Source organism: Chelonoidis abingdonii, chromosome 1 (genome assembly GCF_003597395.2).
Source record: "Chelonoidis abingdonii isolate Lonesome George chromosome 1, CheloAbing_2.0, whole genome shotgun sequence".
In the NCBI taxonomy this organism is placed as follows: Eukaryota; Metazoa; Chordata; order Testudines; family Testudinidae; genus Chelonoidis; species Chelonoidis abingdonii.
The window spans coordinates 252,596,114-252,620,590 of NC_133769.1; the positions used below are offsets into that span (position 1 = coordinate 252,596,114).

Sequence of the window (24,477 nt, forward strand, 5' to 3'; positions counted from 1 at the left end):
ATTGTGTGTTTAATAGTGGATGGCTTTGTGGCAATGGGATTCCTTAACTGCAGGTCAATAGATGGCACGCATATTCCAATGTTGGCCCGAGACCATCTGGCAATGGAGTACATCAGTAGAAAGGGGTACTTCTCTATGTTATGCAGGCGCTTGTGGATCACCATGGACGTTTCACTGACATCAATCCGGGGTGGTCCAGGAAAGTGGATGATGCATGCATCTTCAGGAAAACTGTCCTATACAAACAGCTGCAAGCAGAGACTTTCTTACCAGACCAGAAAACTCCAGTGGGGGATGCTGAAATGCTCAGAGTGATCCTGGGAGACCCAGTGTACCCCTTACTCCCATGGCTCATGACGCCTTACACAGCAGCAAGGAGCTGCTTCAACAGCAGGCTTAGCAGGTGCAGAATGACCGTGGAATTTGACTTTGGCAGATTAAAAGTGTGCTGGTGATGCCTTTATGGCAGGTTAGACCTAAATGAGGGAAATATTCCTGTGGTCATTGCAGCCTGGTGTCCACTCCACAATATTTGTCAGGCTCAGGATGAAAAGTTTCTCCTGGGGTGGAGTGCAGCCTGGCGATTGATTTTGAACAGGCAGATACCAGGGTTATTAGAGGGGCACAATGGCGGGCTATTCAAATCAGGGAGGCTTTGAGGCAACATTTTGATAATGAGCACCAGTAATATGTGTCTTTCTATACAGCACTCTGCCATGCTTTGTTAACTTGCCACCTTGCATGAAAATTGTGATGATACCTGACCAGGATTTGTAATCAGCAAATGACCAGACTGCCACTATGTATTACAACCAGCAGCAACAGCTATGTGTTGGAGACAAATGAAGTTTGGTTATCTTTCAGAGCGTTTGTTTTTATTAAATACCAGTTAACAACACACACAGAAGGCTTGGTGGGAAGGGAGATAAGAGTGCAGGGCAGTGTAGGCTCTCATAGCTGTGTTTAAGCCCAGCTATCATTTTGAAAGCTGTCTGAAGGGGTGGAGTGAACGGGGCACTGAGATGGTTCTGGGAAGTTGCAGGGAATGTGTAGGAGGAGTTTGGGGAGGGCATGGAAAGCAGTTCTGTATTAGCTGCAGGGAGTGGGGTGGGGGTGAGGATGAGGGCAAGAACGCATGTGTTTCTGCCCGGAACGTGATTAGGGACTTCAGTGTCTTTGTTTGCTCCTCCATCACTTTAATCATCTGCTCCTGGGCCTTTATAGTGCAGTGCTCGTTTACCTTTCTGTCCCTGCCTTTCTATTTTAAATTTTTCCTTCAAGGTATCTCTCCACTCCCTGTGTTTTCTTTTTTTAGCCTCTGAGAATTGCAGCACCTCTCGGAAGATGACCTCCTCATTACACTTTGGTCACTTCCTTATCTGGCAGAGGCACTCCGCCAATGCCAGACTGCCACATCAGCAGAAACACAAGAAACAATATACAGAAGCATGATTGTTAATTCACACACCGCATTGAATCTTACAGTAAAATGTACCTCTTTTCACATAGCAACCACTTTCTCACTGTCCCTTGGCGCAAACACATATCGGTGACCACTCTAAACATGGTGAGTTTGACCCAGGTGGGGGCTGGGCATTTAAGATGGGGCAAAGAGTCTAGATTTTTTTTAAAAGGGATTGGTGCAAGCAACTAGGGACAATATTATAAATTATGCCATCATTTTCCAAAGGGGAGTTCATTGAAGCTGGTATCTCACTAATGAGGGTAAGCCAGGATGCAAGGGTGCATCTACAGCACGCATGCGGCTTCAGACCTGGCCTTATGCTGCTTGTCTATGTGCCGCTTTGGTTTCTGCACAAGTGATTGCCAAATGGCATGGGAAAGTTTCCTACAATGGGAGAAGAAACAAAACAGCTCTTCCAAGGATCCCTCAGTAGAGGATTGGCAAGTACCTCCAGGAAAGTTTCCTAGAGATCTCTCTGGAGGATTTCCCTGAAATCTTGGTGTGCATTAACATGCTGTTTCACCACACTGCTAAGCTTCCCAGGGGAATTTGGAACACACTTAAACACAGCTAGTATTGTATATTTCTATCCCTTTACTCACTGCTAGAATATACAGAGCAAAGGGACAGCTGTACCTCATATAACTGAGCAGCATCAACTCAAAAAGATCACTTACCAGTGCTCTTCTCTCCTGCATCATGAGCATCGGAGAAGGACTACTGGGACTGGCTAGACCCTCCGGAGAGGAGAAGAGTTCCTGACGTGCTCTGCCACTGGATGACCCTGCTGTGTGCTCCACGTTGTCCTCCAACTCAACCTCCTTGTCCACGATTTTGTCCTTGAGGCTAGGTCCAGCCCCGCCAAAGTATCCATGGGGCTCTTGGTGGTGGAGGTAGGGTTGCTGCCAAGGATGACGTCCAGGTCCTTATAGAAGCAGCAGGTCTTCAGTGCAGCATCAGAGCCATGGTTTGCCTCCCTTTTGGTACACCTGCCTCAGCTTTATCTTTGCACGGCACAGCTGCCTGTTCCATTCATAGCCCTTAACCAACAAACTATGAGAAATCTGACCATAGGTATCGAAGTTCCTACAGTTGGAGTGGAGCTGGGACTGCCCAGACTCTTCTCCCCACTGTGCCAGCAGATCCAACAACTCTGGTATGCTCCAAGCGGGACAGTGTTTGCTATGTGGAGCCGCCATGGTCAGCTGGGAAGATGCGATGTGAGTTGTCCACACCGAGCAAACAGAAAGTGGAATTTCAAAAATTCCTGGGCTTTTAAAGGGGGAGTGTACTGGGGTGCAGGGCAGTGGAGTTCGAACTGCTGACCAGAGTGGTCAGGATGGGCATTGTGGGACACTTCCTGGAGGCCATTTACAGTTGTGATGGATTCGGTCACAGAGACTTCCCTCGAGACTGTCACTCGATGAGCTGGGATACCACTCAAAACAACCCTGCTGCCGAAAGAGGAGCCCCTCCACTCCTGCCTTGCTGAGTTAGACACTCCAGTCAGCTCCAGCACAGACCCAGAGGTTGGGCCACACCTCTTTGTAGTTCACTGAAACTGAGGGTATCTCTACACTACGGGATTATTCTGATTTTACATAAACCGGTTTTGTAAAACAGATTGTATAAAGTCGAGTGCACGCGGCCACACTAAGCACATTAATTCAGTGGTGTGCGTCCATGGTCTGAGGCTAGCATCGATTTCTGGAGCGTTGCACTTTGGGTAGCTATCCCATAGCTATCTCATAGTTCCCGCAGTCTCCCCCGCCCATTGGAATTCTGGGTTGAGATTCCAGTGCATGATGGTGCAAAAACAATGTCTCGGGTGATTCGGGTAAATGTCGTCACTCATTTCCTTCCTCCATGAAAGCAATGGCAGACAATCATTTCGTGCCCTTTTCCCCTGGATTGCCCTGGCAGATGCCATAGCACGGCAACCATGGAGCCCATTCAGCTTTTTTTTACTGTCACCGTATGTTTACTGGATGTTGCTAATAGACGTGGTACTGCAGCGCTACACAGCAGCATTCATTTGCCTTTGCAAGATAGTAGAGACAGTTATCAGTTGTTCTGTACCATCTGCCATGCCATTGTAAATTGGCGATGAGATGACGGTTATCAGGCATTCTGTACCGTCTGCTGCTGTCATGGGTGCCCCGGCTGAGGTCGGCGACGGGCTAGCAGACAAATGGCGATACTCCCAGATCAATCTTCTTTATGGTATCTAAATGAGTCATCCTCGTAGCATATGGTGGGCCGTCTCTAGAGAACCGTATGTCCAGCGACAGGAGCACAGCTGCTCATGTCGATCCCCAGAATGATGAGCGTGTCATGCCATTCTGGGATGGTGCGCCTGCACACCCCTGTTGCTTCCTGTTCCCCCTCTTGGGTTTCTCTGTTGCGTGTCCTCATTTGTTGATGAGTATAAGACTGCAGGATCAGAAACACTGATCTTTTAGTGAGATAAACCATGGGGGGAGGCAGGAATCCAGTGCTTGTAATGATTGTCTCGGCCGCGACGTTTAAAAGTGCAGGGGAGAGGAGTCAGGCTATCGCACTGCTATATAGTTCCGAGCAGTAGGCGACCTTTTCTTTACCTGAGGAGAGGGCTGCTGGAGGCTCAGGCCCCAGTTGCTATGATGAATACAGTTACAGCATTCTGATGCCTATCTACTTGGGAATGACAGGAAGTCCTGGCCTTTTTACGCGCAAGTCGCGCCCTGCGCACCTCACCTGAGGCAGCGCGAGGGACTCTCGGGTGCTGCGAGGACAGCTACTATTAGTCGCTACTGGCAGGCTGTTAGCGCATCTGCCACCGGCTGGGGGAGCGGGGGAGGATGACTGCTAGTTACTGCTCCAGATCGGGTGTCTTCCTAGCGCAGGCAGTAGATATGGTAGACATTGAAAAAAGTCGACTTTTTTTCCCTTTTCTTGTCATGGTGGGGGCAGGGTAACATTAACGCGTATGACCTGTACCCCCCCGGGACATTGTTTTGCCACTACAGTCATATGGCGTAGCTCAGACCACAGAATGCATATTTTCGGAGACGCTGGAGTTGGGTAGCTGGAGTCTTCAGTACCCCCCCCCCTTCATGAGTGTCCATTTGTTCTTGGCTTTCGATTACGCTTGTCATGCAGCACTGTGCTGTGGACTCTGTATCATAGCCTGGAGATTTTTTCAATGTTTGGCATTTCATTTTCTGTAATAGACGTTGTTAAAACAGTTGTCTCCCCTACAGCGGTCAGATCCATATCGTCCCGCCCGTCATGTGGAGCTCTTTTTGGATTTGGCTGCTTGCCACCGCTGCTGTGAAGCTCATGCTAGGCAACAAGAAATGAATTCAAAGGTTCGCGGGGTGTTTCTTGTCTACTGGCCCTAGGCTCCGAGTTCATGCTGTCAGGCGTCACAGTGCAATTGGGTACGCGGGAGGCCTAATAGTACCGTATCGATTGCGCCACACTAACTCAACCGTAAATGTAATTCGATTCAGCGCATCCTCTTGTCGGGGGGGTACAGAAACTGGTTTAAAGAGCCCTTTATATCGATGTAAAGGGCCTCGTAGTGTGGACGGGTACAGCGTTAAATCGGTTTAACGCTGCTAAAATCGGTTTAAACGCGTAGCGTAGACCAGGCCTGAGATTCACTCGGCCCAGGGGCTTCTCAGTTACCAGGGACTTTCCCAGCGCCCAGTGTTCAGCCTTTCTGGGAGCCTGAATCCCAAATAAATCCATTTTACCCTATGCAAAGCTTATACAGGGTAAATTAATAAATTGTCCACCCCCTGGAACACTTATAGAGAGATATGCACAGCTGTTTGCGCCCCTAGCTATTAATCACTTACTCTGGGTTTATTAATAAACAAAAGTGATTTTATTAAGTATAAAAAGTAGAATTTCAAGTTTGGTTTCAAGTAATAACAGAACAAATTATGTCACCAGCAAAATAAAACAAAAACATACAAGTCTAAACCTAATATGTTATGAAACTAATTACATCTAATATCTCACCCTCAGATATTTTCCAATAAGCTTCTTTCACAGACTAAAACAACGAGGAGTCCTTGTGGCACCTTAGAGACTAACAAATTTATTTGGGTGTAAGCTTTTGTGGGCTAGAACCCAGATGCATGAAGTGGAAAATACAGGAGCAGGTATAAATACATGAAAGGATGGGAGTTACCTTACCAAGTGTGAGGTCAATGTAATGAGACAATTCACTTAACAGCAGGATACCAAGGGAGGAAAGATAACTTTTGAAGTGATAATGAGAGTGGTCCATTTCAGACAGTTGACAAGAAGGCATGAGGTTAGTGAGTTGCCATTCCTCACCATTGGCAACTCAATATTTGCTACTGGTCAGCCAGGAGGACAGAGAGAAGGGGCAGGCAGCATCTCAAAAGGGTTGGGGGGAAAGGTGGGATACTTGTGTGAACTTTTTAGCAACCTAAGCCTTCGGCATCTGGTTATGGGCAGTCAGTTTACATTAGCCCTCTGGCTGCTGTAACTTGCTCACGGGGTCTAGGACAAAGATCTGTTCAAGAATTCAGAGGCAGCATAGGTAGCTTAAGGTCACCTTTTCCTCCCTCTGGGTCTTATGCTGAGAGCAACTTGGCCAGACCAGAGGATCTGATCCACTGAGAGGGTCCAATCCTGCTCTAAATGAAGTAAATAGCATTTAATTCATTAGGAATGAGATCAGGCCCAATGCAGTTTAGGTTGGGAGAGAGTGAGAAATTTGTTTCTTTATTATTTAAAAAAGCAGGTTAGTCTATCTGTAAACTTTATTAGTGGTGTTTACTTTTATATTATAACACAATGATATCATAGTGTAAAAAGAGCATGGTAATTATAAAAATCCAGGGTCAAATCTTTGGGTATGGCTGAAACACACAGAGGGTAAGTCACCATTTATACTGTTTTCATGCCTTTCCCATTTAAGTGTGTTTGAAAAGCTCCTAGACTTCTCTAACTTATGCTAACCTTTAACAAACACAGGGGTCCAAAAATGCAGCCTAGGCTCAACATGGTGTAGCAATGATGTGTACCTGTGCATCCTTTTCTGCAATTACATCACCCTTCTCTGCTACGCCAGTAGCAGGAGGATATATGTCATACTCTGGCATTAGAGAGACAAAGTGGATGAGGTAATATCTTTTGTTGGACCAACTTATGTTGGTGAAAGAGTCAGACTTTTGAGCCACTGTATAAGAGATGACCTCACCCACCTTGTTTCTGTAATAGCCTGGGACCGACATGGCCACAAGTACACTGCCTGGCTTTCACTGCAGAATCATCCACGCACTGGGATGATCCTTTTTGGGCTGTTCAAACCATGTTTAGGGCCAAATTTTTTTCACCAACGGAGGGCAAAGTAGCTGCAAGGTACCTGAGGTTCTGGCCTTGGGTATTTTTTTTAAAAGGTACTTTCCTGTTTTACTAATAACATTCTCAGTTATTAGAATTTTAAAATCAAAAGCACTCCATGCTTTTCTGATTTTTCTTATCTTTTATATTTCAATCTGCTTGGACAGCAGAACCAGCCTGTGTATAGTCTGTGTATAGTCAATTTCACTCTCTGGTTCTCATTCCCCAGCACAATGCTATTGTGTTTGCGTTTCCATCACTGCAGGAGAAATTTTGACTTACAAAATGGTTTTAATTAAATGTAAAAAGTAATTCATTAAAACATTTCTATTCATTTCAGTCTTTTAAAAAAACCAACAACAACGACCTCTCATTCATAAACTGTACAAATTGGGCCTAAACAATTTGACAGTGACATTTAGGCATGGAGCTATATGTTCCCCCCTGCTAATGTGGTCAGAGGGGAGCAGATGCTGGTAGACCTAGGTCTGGAGGACACAGAAAGGACACTGAATCTGCAACGTCCTCTTCTTTCCCCTCTGCACCTACAGAAACTCTCCAATCTGTGACATTTGGACTCCATGAGTCATTAAAAGATCAAGGTTAGTGATCTCTGCCCAAGAGATGAGACTCCAGTGAACTGAAGCTTTTCTTTCCTTGCAAACCACCAGGATCTACTGTGCGCAGAGGCTGTGCCTCTCGTCTCATCCAGGAATTCCCATGTATCTCAGGGAAGCATTTCGAGGAACGTTGAGGAGTTTCCTGAGTTGCCAGTTCCCTTGTGAATGCTTTTTATTTTAAGAGTGTAGGCAGGGCAGGATTAAGACCTTTAGAGGCCCCAAGCACTGAAAAGATTATGGTGCCCCCCCATATGTAATTCAAAATAAAAAAGATACTATACCATAAAATAAAATTTTATTTTTCGAAATGACACAAAACTGACATATGCTGAAATTAAAATAGCTTCTTTCTAGATTTTCTGATTGCAAAGTTCATCGAAGCTGACTCAGTGAAGTATGTCCAATAGGGAAAGTGAATCAAGTCTGTCCTGACACGTTGTTCTCTGAGGGCTTTTTATTCTTTTCAGCTGAGAAAAAGAGCATTCTGAGGAGCACTTAGTAATCATCAATGTTAGAAAAATACATAGTCAGATCTCTACATTTGGAAATACACATTGTATTCCATCTTTCAATATTGTGTCATGAAGATCAATGTGACTGAATTTCATTTTTCCTGTTTCATTAAACTTTGTGCGCATATAACAGTGGAACTGCCATACTTCTTCACAGAGATTCATGTTCAAGTCAACAGGGTATGAGTCAACTAGCTTTTGGGAACCTTGTGAATATTGTTCATCAGATAAGTCCATATCGTTTAGAAAAGAAAATCTACTTGATACTTCTTTGTACACTTCACCTCTCCTCTTCATATTAGCTTCAAGTGTATCAATTATAGCATAGTAAGTAGATACGTTAAATTTGCCTCTAGGATTCAGTGCTGTTTCTGTTACATTGCTATCATTTGCTTGTTTTTTCCTGATTCACTTGCAAGACTGGGCTTCTTTGTAGTTAGTATCAGGCAAGGTATCTTTTGATATGTCTTCAAATCTTTTGAAATCATTCCTCAAAGTGTGTAAGTGGTCTGCTAATGATTGACAGAGGTCTGGACATGTTTTCAGATCCAATTCTTTTTCTTGGAGAGCTTGACTTGTGTGGTAAAAGTGCTGTAAAATTTCATTGCACATGGTTAACATGAATACAAACTCTAGTTCTTCCATCTTGTTTGCAATGTTTTCTGCCTCTCATATAGTTTCTCCCTTTTGTGATTGGTCTTCGGCTATACTTTCTAATGCATCCACAGTCTTTGAGTAGGACTCCAGAATTGCACTTGTTGCCACTGCATGTACTTCCCAGCGAGTATTAGAAAGAGATTTCAACACACAACCATTGCCCAAATATGTTTTTAAGAACTGCCCATCGGTGTGTTGAGGCAGAGAAAAATGTATAAAGTAAGTGGACTGTTGAGAAAAAACATACTGCCACCGGACAACAATCAACAGCATTGCGGCCAACAAGACTGAGAAAGTGTGCAGCACATGGTATGACTATGGCATCTTTGTTCTATTCTAAAAGCTTCTTCTGCATTCCTTGATAACACCCTGACATGTTGGCAGCATTGTCATAAGATTGACCTCTGCACTTTGAGAAATCTATTTTGCAAACTTGGCATAGATAATGCAGTACTTGATTTGCCATTTCTTTATCAGTGTGACTTTTCAAATTGAGGAATGCTCAACTGCTTTTCCATCTGTGGAAGACACATATTCTAGTATAATACTCAATTGATCAATATGTGAAAGATCAGGTGTAGAGTCAACAGATAAACTGAAGTACCCAGCAATACTTATTTCATCCACAACAGCAGAATGAACTTTGTCACTCATTAGACCAATGAGTTCATCACATATTGTCTTGGATAAGTATGATGGGTTACCTTTGCCAGCATTCCCATATTTTGAGATATGGCCTGCTAAAAATGGGTCAAACTGAGCCACAAGTTTCAACAATCCCAAGAAATTTCCATTCTGCAATGATCCAAATGTGTCATTTGATCCCCGGAAAGGCAGATCATGTTCAGCTAATGTTTGAATAACAGCTATAACACGCTGCAAGACATGTTGCCAGTATTCATGCGCCCCTTTAATTTGTTCTTCCAATTTTTGTGTCAATCCAAAGCCCTGTCTTCGATTTAAATATGTCAACATTGAATCTCTGTGAATAGTGCTATTTTCATGTTGTTCAATTAAAACAGTATTCTGCCAGTCACTAAATCCATCTTCAGCAAACCGGGATGTTGAAGGTTTTATATGCAGAAAGTTTGCATACAGTAGCCATTCTCGAGTGTATTTCTCACTATTCGCTTTCACGCCAAAAAATATTATTTTTGGACACTATCTTGTTTGTTTGCCATTGGTAAAAGTCCAATGTGATTTCTCAAATGGCCCGGTGTGGTGGTGACAGTCATTTGGTCCACGATCTATCCAGTAAAGTACATCAACCATACTGAAATCAACCCACATACCAGGATCTTTTCTCCTATTATTTACAGCATGAGCAGGTTCAGTCTCTGACACATCCACACCTTCTAGAACGCTGTCTGTTTTACCACCAGGAATAGGATGATCAGTTACAGTTTCTGACACAGCCAGATGTTCTGGAATGGTGTTTGTTTCACCAATAGAAGACGGGTCAGTCTCTGAAACACCTACAGGTTTTGGAAAGATGTCTGTGCTACTGCCTACTGAGAGAAGATATTGCTTCTGATGGATGCGCTTTGAAAAAAGATGTCAGCTTTGGAAGATATTGGAAAATTTCACTAGTTTCTTGTTTCTTTTCTTCTGTCAGTTTATGTTTCTGTGCTCCAATCAGTTGGTTACGTTTCATCTTGCCCCTTATCTCAGTTATTTGAACTTAAAAAGAAATTACACAATGTACACTATTTTTATGTATATATATAAAATATATAAGAAAGAAAAAACAAATCAAGTATGTATAACTCAGAAGAATATATCAATAGTAAAACATAAATTTATTGTGATATATGACAGGATCTGATTTCCTTGCATTATTTCGATCTACGTTAGTAGGACGCCTCCCCTGGTTTAGCTGGGGAAAACTAATAAACAGAGAACAGAAAAACGGGGGAAGAGTGCGTAGTGGAGTGTAAGGAAGTCTAACAAAGTTCTGATTTGTCCCATGATGACTACTTTGATGCTTTTTTTGAAATATCAAATATCAAATTAAAAAAAAAATCTCATTTTTTTTGGTGCTCCCTGCTTTGCTGGTGCCCTAAGCATGTGCTCGGTGTGCCTATTGGGTAATCCAGCCCTGAGTGTAGGGTTTGGCCTTTAATTTTCACCTGCAGGATTAGATTTTCCGTATGAAAAACCCGCTGTGTCCAGCACACAGTTTTGGTGGGGGTCAGAGAGGTGTGTACAGGTAGAGGGTTTGGCAGGCAAGCAACACTCCTCCCTCTCCTTTCAACTACCCCTTGGTGTGAGAAGTAGGGCTGGCTAGTAAACTAGTAGGTATGAGTAAGAGGTATGCGTCATGCTGGGCTCTTTCTGGGAGGTCTTCCGGGACTTATGGGGGTTTACAAACACTCAGATAAAACACTGACTTTTGTAAAATGCCAGGTACACTGGAGACACAGAGTCTTATTTACACTTTTGCCTTGTTTTACTAATATCCTAGCACTGAACAGAGTGGTCAAACACGCAACTCTCTCCCCCATCCCCCTCCGGGATAAAATGTAACCTTCAAGAATCCATGCAGGTACTACAATGACAAAGTCTAACTGGACTAACACGGTGAAATGGTACGTTTAGGCTTAATGTGCAAACTCCTTCGTAACTTTATTTTATTTTATTTTATTTTCCAATAGCACCAAGAATGTGTTAGGTGCTTTCTACATAGAAAAGAACACTCGGGCCCTTTCCCTAAAGACTTAGTCCTATCCTGACGAAGACTTTGGCTGCAGACAAACATTCAACTTTAAGCACTAGAATCTGTGCCAGCTCTGTAGAACCTGTAAATCTATGTAAGCATTAGGGCATAAAAGGATGAAGCATTCACAATGGTGTAAATTAAGAAATCTCTTATCAATATGTCTAGGTAAAATATATACTTGTAAATTTTGCATAATGTCAGGCCCTGATCCTGTAATTGCATTTATGGAGCCCGATCCCTTCACTGAAGTCCCACTGAAGTCAATGGGTCTTTGCAAGGACCTGGGGTTCTGTCCATGCAGCTGTAGTATGATCCAGGCCTAAATTTCCTGTTTCTCTTGTTATGCTTTAGGTAAAACAGAAATACTAAACTTTGAAGATCATTTTTAAACTCTTACTCCTCAACAGGTTAATTTTTTTTTAAATATTTCCATGTAGGAAATCTTGAATTTACCATAAACTTAAATCAAATACTTGAAACTATGTTTATTGCAATATAAAAGTTTTAAAGGCAAAAGAGACAGGTGCTGACAGTGAGTGTAACTCAACATTCTTGCAGCTAGGTAGCATTTTTTATTATTGTATATAGTGACGTTAACTTTGCTGTTTTGATATGGCAAAGAACTCCATTAAGAGCTCAATCCTGCAAAGATTTGTGCATGTGTGTGACCTATGTAAGCAGTTCAAATGAAGTCAATGAGATGACTCTTGGGAACAAACGTATGCCCATCAGTATGTCTTTTGCAGGATTGGGGTCTAAGCCAGAATTATGGATGTGTCAGTAATGGATTTGCTAAAAGCACCCTTACAGGCTTGTAGGACCTGATTCTGGAAGCTATTGTTTGCCTTCTACTTCTGTTAAAGTCATTGGGATGCAGGATGGTTTGGAGGTGGTTCAGTGGTTGGAAGGCATTGCTATTACATAGCATGAAGGTGTCAGGGTAGATTAATGCAGATTGAATGCTTTTTTGTTTTTAGCAAATCCATTGTAATACCACTTTTTACCCTTTACTGATACCCAACTGGAACCATGTTGGTGGTGTAACAATGGCGATTTTGAATAATTCCTTTTTTTACAGGAAACAATAAAAACCTAGAAATGTAAAGGTAAGGGTGTTAATAGATCATGTTTCCTAGATGTCCTTTGGTCACTTAGAAGTAGCATAACTACACATACAAGAAACATTTTCACAGTCTGAGCAACCCAGCCAACCTTTGTGGTCTCTGAATCAGCACTGCTGGTGGCACTCAAGGGGTTAATTTCCGTGATCCTTCTATTATGCTGAAGAATATTGAGTTAGGCTGATGAAAAGGTATCACTTATAACAAATAATAATGCTTCTCACTTGCACGGTGTTTTGCCTGTTCAAAGTGCAACATTAATACTGAGGTGTCCCTTACTGCTGCAGAATATTGTGAGCCCTTTCACCTTTAACTGTGTATTCCTCGGCTTTTCTTCTTCTTCCTCTAGCCTTTGGGATTTGCTCTAGACTCTGCTGGACTGTTTCCATATCTAGCTCTGTGCCTAACACGCGCATGGAGCGTGTATTGTTACTAGGGGTGGGTGGTGGGTGTAATATGTCCGTGTCTCCAGCCTTCGCCTGGGCACTGAGGCAGGGCAGGGAGTTTAGCAGCGCTCAGTGAGGCTGGAGTTAGTTATCTATTGTTCTCTGCCACACCCCTGTTGAATATATTGAGCTAGGCGCTTAGACACACACACACACAGCGGCTGGGAGAGGAGCGAGGATTTTTTTTTTTTCCCAGAAGTGCTTTGGGGTGTTGTGTGTTTCCGCTGGTTTTTCCTGCCGGAGAAGGAAAGGGGGAGCTGTTTTCTCTCTGCCCACAATCTATTTTGTATCCCTTTTCTCCTCCTCCCTGGGTTATCTTTGTCTCACTCCCTCAACTCAGCCCAGCAGCGCTGCAGGTCGGGAGCCCCCCTGCCAGTGCGTTGTGCCCCAGGTGCAGGAGCCCAGCAGCCCCCGCAGAGGAAGAGGAGGACAGCAGCAAGCCCGAAGGGACCCGCGGATCTCTCATTGTTAGCGCGCTGGTTGGCTGCGAGCCCCCTATGCCGGAGCGGGGCTGCTGGAGTTTGGCTCGCCCTGGGTGTGTAATGCCCGTGCCCGGGCGTGCAGGGGAGAGACCGGCTGGGAGCTACCGCCGCCGCCACTTCAACATGGTGTAAATCCGCTTCCGACACCGACTCGCAGCACCCGCCGAAGAGAGGCTGGGAGAGCGGGGAGGAAAAAGCCACCCAACCCCACTCCTCGCCGGGAAACAAACCAGCGCCCACAGCAGCCTCTCCCCGCCTCAGGCCAGCCGGCCGCCCCATGCAGCAGAGGCGCACCCTGGCTGAAGCGGGCAGGAGGAGGTAGAGCAGCTCTTGCAATTCCCAGGTTTTGATTATTAACAACCCCCCCCCCCCAAAAAAAAAGAAAGAAAGAAAGAAAAGACGGGAAGATGGCGAACGATTCTCCTGCAAAAAGTCTGGTGGACATAGATCTTTCATCCCTGCGGGTGAGTGCACGGGACCACCCCCCCCCCCCCCAAAAAAAAAGAAAGAAAGAAAGAAAAGACGGGAAGATGGCGAACGATTCTCCTGCAAAAAGTCTGGTGGACATAGATCTTTCATCCCTGCGGGTGAGTGCACGGGGCTGCCCCCCACTGCCCCCCAACGCACACAAAGGGGGCAGTGCTCCCCTCGCCTGACTCCTGCAAGGGCTTTTGTTACTGCGAGCACAGAGCGCTGGGCTGGGCTGGGAGTGGGTGGGAAGAAGCTGCTGGGTTTGCAGTCGGCTTTGGGGGCAGCTGCGGCCCAGGAGGGGCACTTCGTTGGCCAGTCTAGCTGCTCCTTTGCCCCCACCCCCCAGAGTGGGAGCTACTTGGGGGTGGTTGAGGTGGGGGGGAGAGTTCAGCCCTGGGCTGCTTTCCTTTGTTTGCATGTATTGGCATGTGCATGGAAAAACAGGGCGCAACAGCTGCACAGCCAACATCCTCTCTAGCTCCAGACCCCGTTTTACAAGACTCTCTGCCATTAGCGAGTGCTTTCAGAAATGTAACCCTACTTCTCTCCCCCCGCCCCTCGTTTTTCTTTGTAGGACCCAGCTGGGATTTTTGAGCTGGTGGAAGTAGTTGGTAATGGCACATATGGGCAAGTCTATAAGGTTTGTGTCAGAATTTCTCTCCTTTGTCTTTTTGCACAGCACCGAATTCCCTGCTTTGTTTACTGCACATCTGATGGCAGGTCACCCTATTCCGCATACAAAAGTTAAGCACAATTTAAAAAAAAAAAATCATCTTGTTTGTGACCAACTGACTTCTGCCTTTCCAGATGACACTACTGGTGTTTAGAAAAGAGGCATAAATTACTTTCTCAGAGTTACCTATCCTGGCAGGGTCTGAGATCTTCCTGATTTATTTTAGAAGATAAAGAACAAAACAAAAGATCACTCCAAGGTACTGTGGTTATGGGGGTCCATATAAGTAGATGTGTGCTAATTGAAAAATCAAATATGTTTTAATGGTAGGTGGTGCTTTTGTGTTTACTTTAAACAAAGCATTGACCTTACTTAAAATTGTGACCAATTTTATTTGCTGAAAACCTTTCAAAATGCTTAGGATGCGAAGTGTAGGTCAAGTGGTGCTGCATCATATGCTACTCTTATGCACAATATACAGGGCGTGGGTGATAGGGGGCAACCATAGTTGGACAGGTTATTTGTCTGAAGATAGTAAAATCAGAATTCCTAGAATAACCTGTTTGACAAGGGTATGATTTAAAAAAAAAAAAAAAAAAAAAAAGCAAAGGAGGATAGCGAGAAATAAGAGATTGCCCATGTGGGTGTGAAAACAGTGTACTTTATACAGTGTTCAGTAAGTGGAACAAGCAAATCCTGAGATTGCATGACTTTGCAAGGAGTAGCAGTTATCAGTATGGTTAATAGTGATCAACCATACAGTGTAGTAAAGAGGTTAAGGATTGAAGAAGTCATTAATTATTATGTACAGATATAAAGGAATGGGGCGGGGGTGGGTTTGTAATTGGCTATAACAGAACATGGTTTTCTTTTATTAATAAGAGAATTTACCACTATCAAACTACCATTATATGTTTCTAAATAAGTCATTTTGGTATGTCTTCTGCCAACATTTTAGGTTTGTTTTAAGAGGGTGAACTTCATCCCTCTTGGATGATGGAGAAACAGCGTGCGTCTCCTCGCTATACAAGTCAAATTTTAAAAGTAGAAATGAAGTAATTTGACTGTTTCTGTTTGCAAAAGATGGAAAACAGTATCGCTCAACAGGCCTGAGTAAGATAGGAAGATTGATTAGAGGCTGACCTTTGACATTCCCTTAGGCTAACCCATTTAATAATTACTTTTCTGTAATCTTTGTACCTACAAAGTTTGCATCACCGGAGCCCTCCTTGAAAGAAAAAGGGTGTGTGTATGACTTTAAACTCCCCTATTAATTATTGCAGTTGTTATATTGTTAACTTACTTACCTGATAATACATTTGAATTAATTAGTGCATTCTGTGTTGGGTTAACTGTCTGACAATAGGAGATGTAAATTTCATTTTGGTTAAGTACTTAGAGCAACCTATTTTAAAAACTAAGCTGAAACAAATATGTTTACCAAATTGAAACAATAGAAAATCATGCTAGGTTTAAGTGGAAATCACTTTACTCTGACTAACAACACACAAGCTAACAGACATTTGTCTATCTGAGCTATGGTTTCAACATAGGCGATATATTTTATTTTTTTTCTGTGTTAGAAAGTTATGAAAATCTCTCCCTTCCCCCAGTTAATATTTTGAGAAAAGCTGATTTGGGTACTGCAGAAGTTATTTAAATGCTGATTTGTTATAGAAAGAAATTCTCTGATATCAGCTTGATGCTTGTGTAAGTGTTGTACTTGTATGTGCTAATGTAACCACACCGCGCTTGCCCAAAACATGAACATATAAGGTTTTTTTTAATAACCATGGGCGCGATTCTGAGTTTCTTGTCCAGTTGAGTTTTGGGTGTGACGGGAACGCAACATTGGGCAGTAAAGCAATATTTAATTTTCCTTCAGCTCTACTCTTGTTTTTTTGTGGGGAAGGGGGGAATCCCATATCATCCAAAGATGAGAACTTGATTTTTTTTTTTTTTTTTTTTTTTACAAATAAGTTTGACTTCTTGGGGAAATAAGTGATTAACTGAACCGTGTATGCCCCTGTTCCCTCAGCCCCATCCTTGTGATGTGGTGGTCAAGTATTTTTATCGTTTTTACTTTTTAGCTGCAAATGTTTGTAACATATGCCTGAGATGCCAGAACATTTTATTTCTGTTTGGCAAACAATGGTTAGAAGTTTTCAAACATGGCTAGTTTGATTTATTTCCTCGTTTGTGTATTTGGCATCACTGAGATGCCACCCAGGCTACAGGGATATGGTTGTCTGGCTTTTATACGGCAGTGCGTTTTGTTGTCTCTTTGTCGGGCTTCTGTACATCAATGTTTATACTGATGGTCATTTGTCTTTCTGGGGATCTTCGTTCACCTGTTGAACATAGTCAATATTACAGTCTCTTCCCTTCCCAATCCCAGCAGAGCTCTTTGAAAATGTTTCCCTGCATGTAAGAAAAAAAGGCCAAGTTTTTTTTTTAAAAAGGCACCTAAAATTAGGCTCCTGAATCACTATGTAGGTGCCTAAATAAAGCTCTAGACCTGCAATAAGCAGCATGTGGTCAGAGCCTTCACCCACATGGAGCCACATGGATTTCGTTGGAGCTTTGTGTAGTCACAAGGGCCTGCCAGCACAGAACTCATGGGATTGGGGCCTAAGCGGCATGATTTTAAGGAATGCTGAGCACCCAGCTGCTCCTGTTGGAATCAGTAGCTTCCCCGTTTTTCTTCTTTCCTCCATAGCTTTTCTTATGCCTCCACATTTCCCTGGGGAGACTTGCTTTGCACGTAAGAAAAGCATGTGTTGCAAAGGTGAATCAGGAAAAAAATTTGCACAAGGTTTCTTGGTCTGTATGTGACCGAATGAGATGGAAATTCTTTGGTGGTTGTATGTTCAGTAGAGGGTGGATAATTAATTTATCAGTATTTGTCCCAGTGTCTAAAAGATTATAGCTAACAGTCTCTCAGCAAATGACTTTTCTTCCTTCGTGATATGAACTTAAATCCAGCTTTCTTGTTCCTCTGTAGATTAGCTCAGAAATATGAAAATAATAATAACAAATCCCTGAATTATGCTCTTCTGAGTCATATTGGTTCTAGTTTAGGAAGAAAAGGGTTTAAGTTTGTGAGATACAGTGGACGAAGTTAACCTTTGAATGACTATGGATGTAGAGAACTGTTAGGCCTCTTGTTAAAAAGAATAAAAGTTTTAAAGAGCAAAGAATTCTTATTATAATTTTGAGAGAGGAGTTTCTCTTCAGCAGGTTGATATCAACTGATCTTGAGCTAAATGGCATGTCCAGACTTGCCCACAAGCATATATTTCCTTCTTGCAGAAAAAGGAGTTTCAATGGTTTGATGGATTGTTGAAAAAATTTACCCTGGGTTGTGCCTTGTTTATATTGCATAACCTTCAATTTCTTTTGTAAACAAATAATAGACAGAAGTAGTTTTTAGAATTATTTAGTTTGTTACCCAGGTGTACACCCCCTATTTAACTACTATAGTGCACTTACAGGGAATTATCTGAATGGCATGGAATTTAGCAGGAAAATGGTGTTATCATGGTTGGTTTGGGGCTGTCTTTTGGAACAATGAAGTCTTCATATAGGGTGGCCTCGGGTCCTTGACTCAGTCAAACTTTATCAGAGCACTTAAGTGTAACTGGAATTTACAGTCATTGATTGGGCAACATGTCTTTAGAATTTTTGGGATCATTTGCAAATATTGGTGGAGCAGTTTTGCACTTCTATAGTTAACATTTTTTTCCACACCACAATAGTAAACCTTACATTAAAGGATAACTTTATTCACCCAAAATGAAAATGTTCACCAAGTTTCATTTTCGATAATATTTAAACCTCATAGCAAATATTTTGTTCTTAATTTGATAAAAAAAGGGGGCTATGTAAATTATAAATATTCAATAACCCTTTAAGAAATGTATTGATTTCAGATCTTAAATTCCTTATAGATGCATATTCTGTAAAGTAACTTTAATTTGAGATTAAGGTATAGTACCATATGGTGGTTTTTCTCTTGTACTCTTTTAAAAGATAACTAAGAGATCAACATTTTAAAGCTTTTGTTCATGTGGTCTTGCTTCTTTTCTTCATGTGTTATATTTTGAGACCTCATATTTCTGTAATGACAGGGCAGGGGAGAGTGTCCATAGTAGGTTTGAGGCAGTGCCAGGAAGCTCAAAATTAGGGATGAAATTTCTAATTACCCTTAACTCATGCTAGTGTTGCTTTCTAAGAGTCTTGTGAGAGTTAATTCATAGTGAAGGCTTCTTTTGTTGATTTCTGTCACAGTCTTCCAAAACTGCATATAAATGATTCGTATTGTCTAACTTTTGGCTCCTAAAAGGACATGATGTAAGATATGATCATTTTAAATGATGATTTGAAAATAAGTTTAAAAATGAGAGAGGTATTTTCCCTTCATTAAGGGTACTCTATTTTATCTTAATGCAGTTTTATTTTAAAAGTTGGCTTCATTTTCTTTTTTTTTTTGTGCTTGGTATTCCTAACTACTAGCCAATTGGTTATTTTTTTGTTCTCCCCTTAGTAAGCACACAACATTGTGAATTCTAATGATGTTGTTAAACGTGAATACAATTCCAGTCTTATTGCTGTAAAGACAAACTGTATTCAGTATCAATGAGGTCACTTGGTTTCAGGAACTGGCCCAGACCAGCTTATTTAAGGATGACCTGCACTCCTTTTAGCTCCTACTTTCTGGGGGAATTCAGTTGTGTAGTGATGGTTTTCTCGGGAGGAAGCAGGGATACCAAAATCGTAGTTCTGATGCAGAAAACTGGTATTCTTGTTCCTAGAGGTAAACGTCTTCTCAGTTCATTTTCGAAAGAAAGCTCACTGAAGTTTTTGATCATCCTTCACCCCCAAAATTATTTTAATTAAATATACAAAGGCAAGGCAGGTGGCCAATGGGGATTACTGATATTTATTTTTATTAAAAAAAATGCAACCTGCTAATTGTGGGTAACCACATGGTTCTCTTACTGTTACTCTCCTCCTCCCTCCCCCATTCCATCTGTCTGTTTGTCAAACCTGCTTTTTTTGGATCTTGTCTTATGTCAGATTGCAAGCGCTTAGGGCAGGGACTGTCTCTTGCCATAGTTTGTACAGTGTCAAGCACAATGGGGCCCTGATCCTGTGTGAGGCCTGTAGGTGTTACTGTAATGGAAGGAATGAAATACAATATTAATAGCTTGGTCTAAATCCCCTTAAGTCAGTGGAAAGATTCTGACTGAGGTCAGGAGAAGTTTGATTAAGACTATTTCCTTTTCTCTGCCCTTTCTGCTTGTTTTTTGTAGTATATCTATTTTTATTATGTAAACAGCTGTTGCTGGGAGACCTCTCCTCAGCACCCAACTCACTCAGTTGTGCTTGTTTTCTTAACTCTGGGAAGGATTGTGCCCTCAGACTTGTATAGGAAGGAGATCCTTTGTCCATGCAGAAGGGGTGCTCACTCTTCTTCACAGCATTGTTCTCCCTTTTTCACAGGGCCCAGAGAAGTGCCTCTACCAGTCTGGGGGCCTGAGTGGGAGGAGGCTGTATTATTCTTTGTGGAGCCTTCTCCACAGGGAGGACTGCTGCCAGGGAGCAGAGGGGTGCCATCAGTGCAGAAACAGGGGATACTTCAGGACAGCGGGATGCCCTCTGCAGCTATGGTGAGGAAAGTCTTGTTCCCCAATGGGGTAATGTAGGGGAATCTCCAGAAGGGAGTCTTCATGTAGATGTCCTTCTCCTGGACCCCTCTTGTGTATCCTGCATTAGAAGAGGTGACCAACACTTTATACCATTTTGCTTTTGTTGGTTTAGTGTAAATCGTGAACTCAAAGTGTGGTTGACTTTTCTCTCTTGCAGTCTAGTATTTTTTCCCCCTACGAGTGAAGTGAAGTGTAAGTGAAGTTTGTAGTTTTAATAGCAATTCCAGCTGCTCAGCTATGGCCTGATCTACACTTAAAAATTAGATTGACCTAGCTATGTCACTCAGAGCTCTGAAAAATTTTGTGTCCTAAGCACTGTGTAGTTAGGTTGACCTCACGCCTAGTGTAGATGCGGCTAGGTCACCAGAAGAATTCTTCCTTTGATCTAGCTACTGCGCCATCTCTTGGAGAGATGGAGTAATTAAATCGACAGTAGCTCCAGAGATAGAGTAACTAAATCGTTGATGTAGGAAACATCTATGCTATTGTGCTACAGCGGCACAATTGCAGTGACTGTAGTGTAGACATGGCCTCTATTCTTAAGATTGGCCATCCTAGAAAGTAATTAGGAGTTTTCTTCTTTGCATTTCTGTCTCTAAACTCCTGCTCTAACAAGATCATTTCTCACTTCCACTTTGCTCTGAAAGGTGTTGACATCCGGGAGTGTGATATTCACTTGCACAATATAGGTTGATGTGGTCAGAAATCCCAGTAGACCGTTACCTACAGGATTAGTTTTGGTCCCAATTCAATTCCCATTGGAGTCAATGGAAAGAGTTCTATTGACTTCAAAAGGAGGTGGACTGGGAGGCAACTCCTAACTCTCCTTAAGATTTTTATTGTTTTTTAAATAAAATTTGGTCACTTAGAGAAAGGTATTCGCCCTAGTTCAAAAAACAGTTACAAAAGGGACACCATCAACTTCAAATGTAATCTGCTTAAAAAAAGAATTAAAAGTTATTTTAGATACTACACAGGAACCCTTCTACGAACCATGAGGTTTTACCGTCATTTCTTAATATTTTCTACAAATATTTTTCTCTCCTTTGTTGCTGTGGGAAAGACCTCCCCAAATTGGGAAACTGTGACACAGAACACTGCATACGCAGTGCTGATCAGTGAACAATCTATTATTTTTAAGTTGATGATGCCTCTCTAACAAGGGGCAAACAAAATCAGGCCTGAGAAATCAACTGTCGTGCAGCAAGTAGGAATTTTTCCTTGCGAAGTTGCATTGGCTTCTGCAGAATCTAAGTGTTCATTGTTAACTTGCAACATTAAGAGCAATTAACTCTCTGATTGTGAAGTGAGTATTAACTGATACCTTGATGTCATAAGTCTCTTCCCTCCCTATTCCTCCCTTCCCTCCCACTGAAAGTGACAGGCCTGAGGTGTTTATGTTTTTGTTTTTAACTACACTAACAGCTCCTGTTGCCTTTGCAGGAATTTGAGGGTGCTCAGCACTTCTAAAAATCAGATCACTTTTATCTTGATATCTAAATGTGAATTGGAAATTATTGGCTAATATCTTTTAACTCCTTGTACCAATGCACAACATGGAGCTGTTGGATCTAATTGTGTGCTCAGCTCCTTCAGCGGGACAGCAGAGGGGTGACAGAGGGGACATATCTCCTCTCGGGTCTGGAAAAGAACGCGTCAGTTTAAAGAATCCTGTTGTAACAGCCATGTGTTTCACTGACATCTCAGGTGTGCCAAAGCTGCCAAATCACAATTGGTGCAACCTGAGATGGTTTTGCATTTTGATTTGGACATTAAAAGTTGAATTTTTAGAGTGTGTTTCACTTTCTCCTTTTCAGTATTTGGGGGAGTACAAACGTCTTGAACACCAGTGGTTTAAAAGTTTGTTTAAATCCAGACTAAAATCATGAGTTCAAAAGATCTTTGTCCTAACTTTTCTTAATCCTTAAATTATTGGCTCCAACTAACTGACAATGTTGCTTTAAAAAAAAAAAAGTGTTTCCCAGGCACCTTAGCCAATTAAGAAGTGTTAGTAGAGTACCTAACTCTGACCTGAAGATCTGCAAAATACATAAGCTTTTTAAAAAGCTGTTCAGGGTCAGAAAAAAAAGTATCCCAAAGAGTATTTTTTCTGCATTCTTGGAACATAAGAATTGACTGAAAGTTTAACAAATTTTTATGCTGCTCTCCAAGAAATTTGGGGCTCTGGTATACCATGTTTGCTGGATTCCCACCCCCTCCTATTTCACCCAAGTTACAAATGTTTGGGGGCTCCCTTAAACTCAGGGCCTCCGTCCAATTGTCCTCCTCTTTCCCCCTCTCTCGTCAGCTCTGCATCAGCCCATCAAGGCATCAGTAGGGAATATTTGTGGCTGAATGCTCTGAAAATAGGGGTCTATATGCATAATGGAAGTGCTGACAGACCTGTAACCGTAGCATCACTGGTCTATACTGCTGTAATATTGTAAAGTACCCCTCTAGAGAGTTGATGCAGTGGTGTCTGAATTTAAAAAAAAAAAAAAAAAAAGATGGAGTGTATCTACAGAGTGGAAGCCTTAATTGCATTTTTTTAGTGCTTCTCCAGAAAATGAATAGTGCTGTGTATCATTAGTTTCTTCGCAGTGGGCTGATGTATTGAAAATGGGTTGTAGAGTGAGCACAGCACACAGACATGCTCATTGTTTTGCAACTTTTCTTTTTCTTGACTGGGTTCACATCACATTTTTGAAAGTGCACTTAGAAAGACACTAAACTATGCACTTAATTTCTTTTTCCTGCCTTCATTATGTCCTTTATCAAGAAGTAGAAGATGTTCTAGGAATGAACACACATCTTCATAATTTAGAAGCGAGGAAGTCTGTACTTGCAAATAGAATACCTGTCAGTGAAATGGAAGGTCCCCTGATCCAAGTGTCCTATAAAGGTGACCTATTTTGTACGCATTTGCCAAGAAGTGACTTTGCTTTTCTTTAGCCAGGATCATCTCTTCACTACTTAGTTGTCATACCTATATTAAGACTTGGTATTTAAATATAGATGGTTTAATTTTTGTAGAACTTCTCAGGAATCTGGCTGAGATGAGCTCTTGGTTTAAACAGGCATGTTGTCTGCCTCCACTCTTATGTCCACAGCGATAAGCTTTTTGAATCTTTTTCTCCTTGAGAAATTGTGCTTGTACAGAGGCCATATTTATTTACTTTTTTAGAACAGAGCTGTAGGAATACCTAAACGCAGCATGACCAGAATAGATGGGTTGAGAATAAATACCTGACATCAAATGTGTTTATCTCATCAAAGATAAGTTTATCTGCTTGCCTGGTACCCTTTCCCCCCAAAAACAAACAAACAAACAAAAACCATAACAAAAACCCTGGCTTTTGATTGTCAGCTCTGTTAGTGCATACTTTCCTTTAGCCCAAAGTCAAACTGCACGGCTTCCTGCAGCTCCCATTGGCCGGGAACGTTGAACTGAGGCCACTGGGAGCTGTGTGTGGCCATGCCAATGTGAATAAACTGTCCGGTGACCCGCCAGTGGATTACCCTGTTGGGCTGCAGGTTGCCCACCACTGGTCTAAAGCCAGTGCTGAATCTAACTGCCCAGATGCAACTGTATTTCTCTCTTCTTCCCCACAGTAATTGATTAAGCCATTTTTTAGATAGAGTGGTTTAAAAAAGATCTTGGATAATTTCTTTTGCCCCTTACTTACTGTGGATTAATGGCTTATTGAGACTTCTAAAATTTGGTATACCTGTGCAGTTCAGGTAAGTTTCACGTAAGGATAATTCCAAGGGAATTTTATTGTGTGAGATATTGATGGCTTTAAAAAAACAAAAGCCAAAACAGTTTAAGAATGCATTAAATTAATCATGCATGTTAAACCAAAATTGCAAATATTTCTTTTTTTTTTTTTTTTAGTTGCTGCTATGTGCTTAGCTTACCAATTGTACCTAGATATTATGGAGGATTCAGGTTATTGATCCTGTGTCACAAGATGTAGACACAAAGGAGTGTGTCAGGAGCTGTAGGGAAGCCTCTACTGTAAAAATCCTTGCTTTATTTAAGCAATGGTATTTAAAAAAAAAAGTGTGTCATATTTTATATATCATATGCACACAAATTCAGAGAAATGTTTCAAATGCAGTGTGTAGGTTCTTTAAATTTTGCCAAGGAGAGCTGGCATGTTCTTGTTTAAATTGCCACCTTCCCATGTGTTTCTGGTGTAGTCTTGTGGGGGAGGAAAGAATGGTGGTCTA

At 42.1% G+C, this 24,477-nt stretch overlaps 1 protein-coding gene across 4 annotated transcripts in view; it reads left to right on the plus strand.

Moving 5' to 3' along the window:
* The first annotated feature begins 13,884 nt into the window (after window positions 1–13,884).
* MAP4K4 (mitogen-activated protein kinase kinase kinase kinase 4) overlaps window positions 13,885–24,477 on the plus strand; it is a 274,266-nt gene continuing 263,673 nt past the window's right edge. For all 4 annotated transcript variants that reach the window (XM_032793935.2, XM_032793938.2, XM_032793939.2 and 1 more), the window contains exons 1-2: window positions 13,885–13,976; window positions 14,435–14,500. In XM_032793935.2, coding sequence (XP_032649826.1) covers window positions 13,920–13,976; window positions 14,435–14,500 — 123 coding nt within the window. In that variant the 5' untranslated portion in view covers window positions 13,885–13,919. The remainder of the gene's footprint in view (window positions 13,977–14,434; window positions 14,501–24,477) is intronic.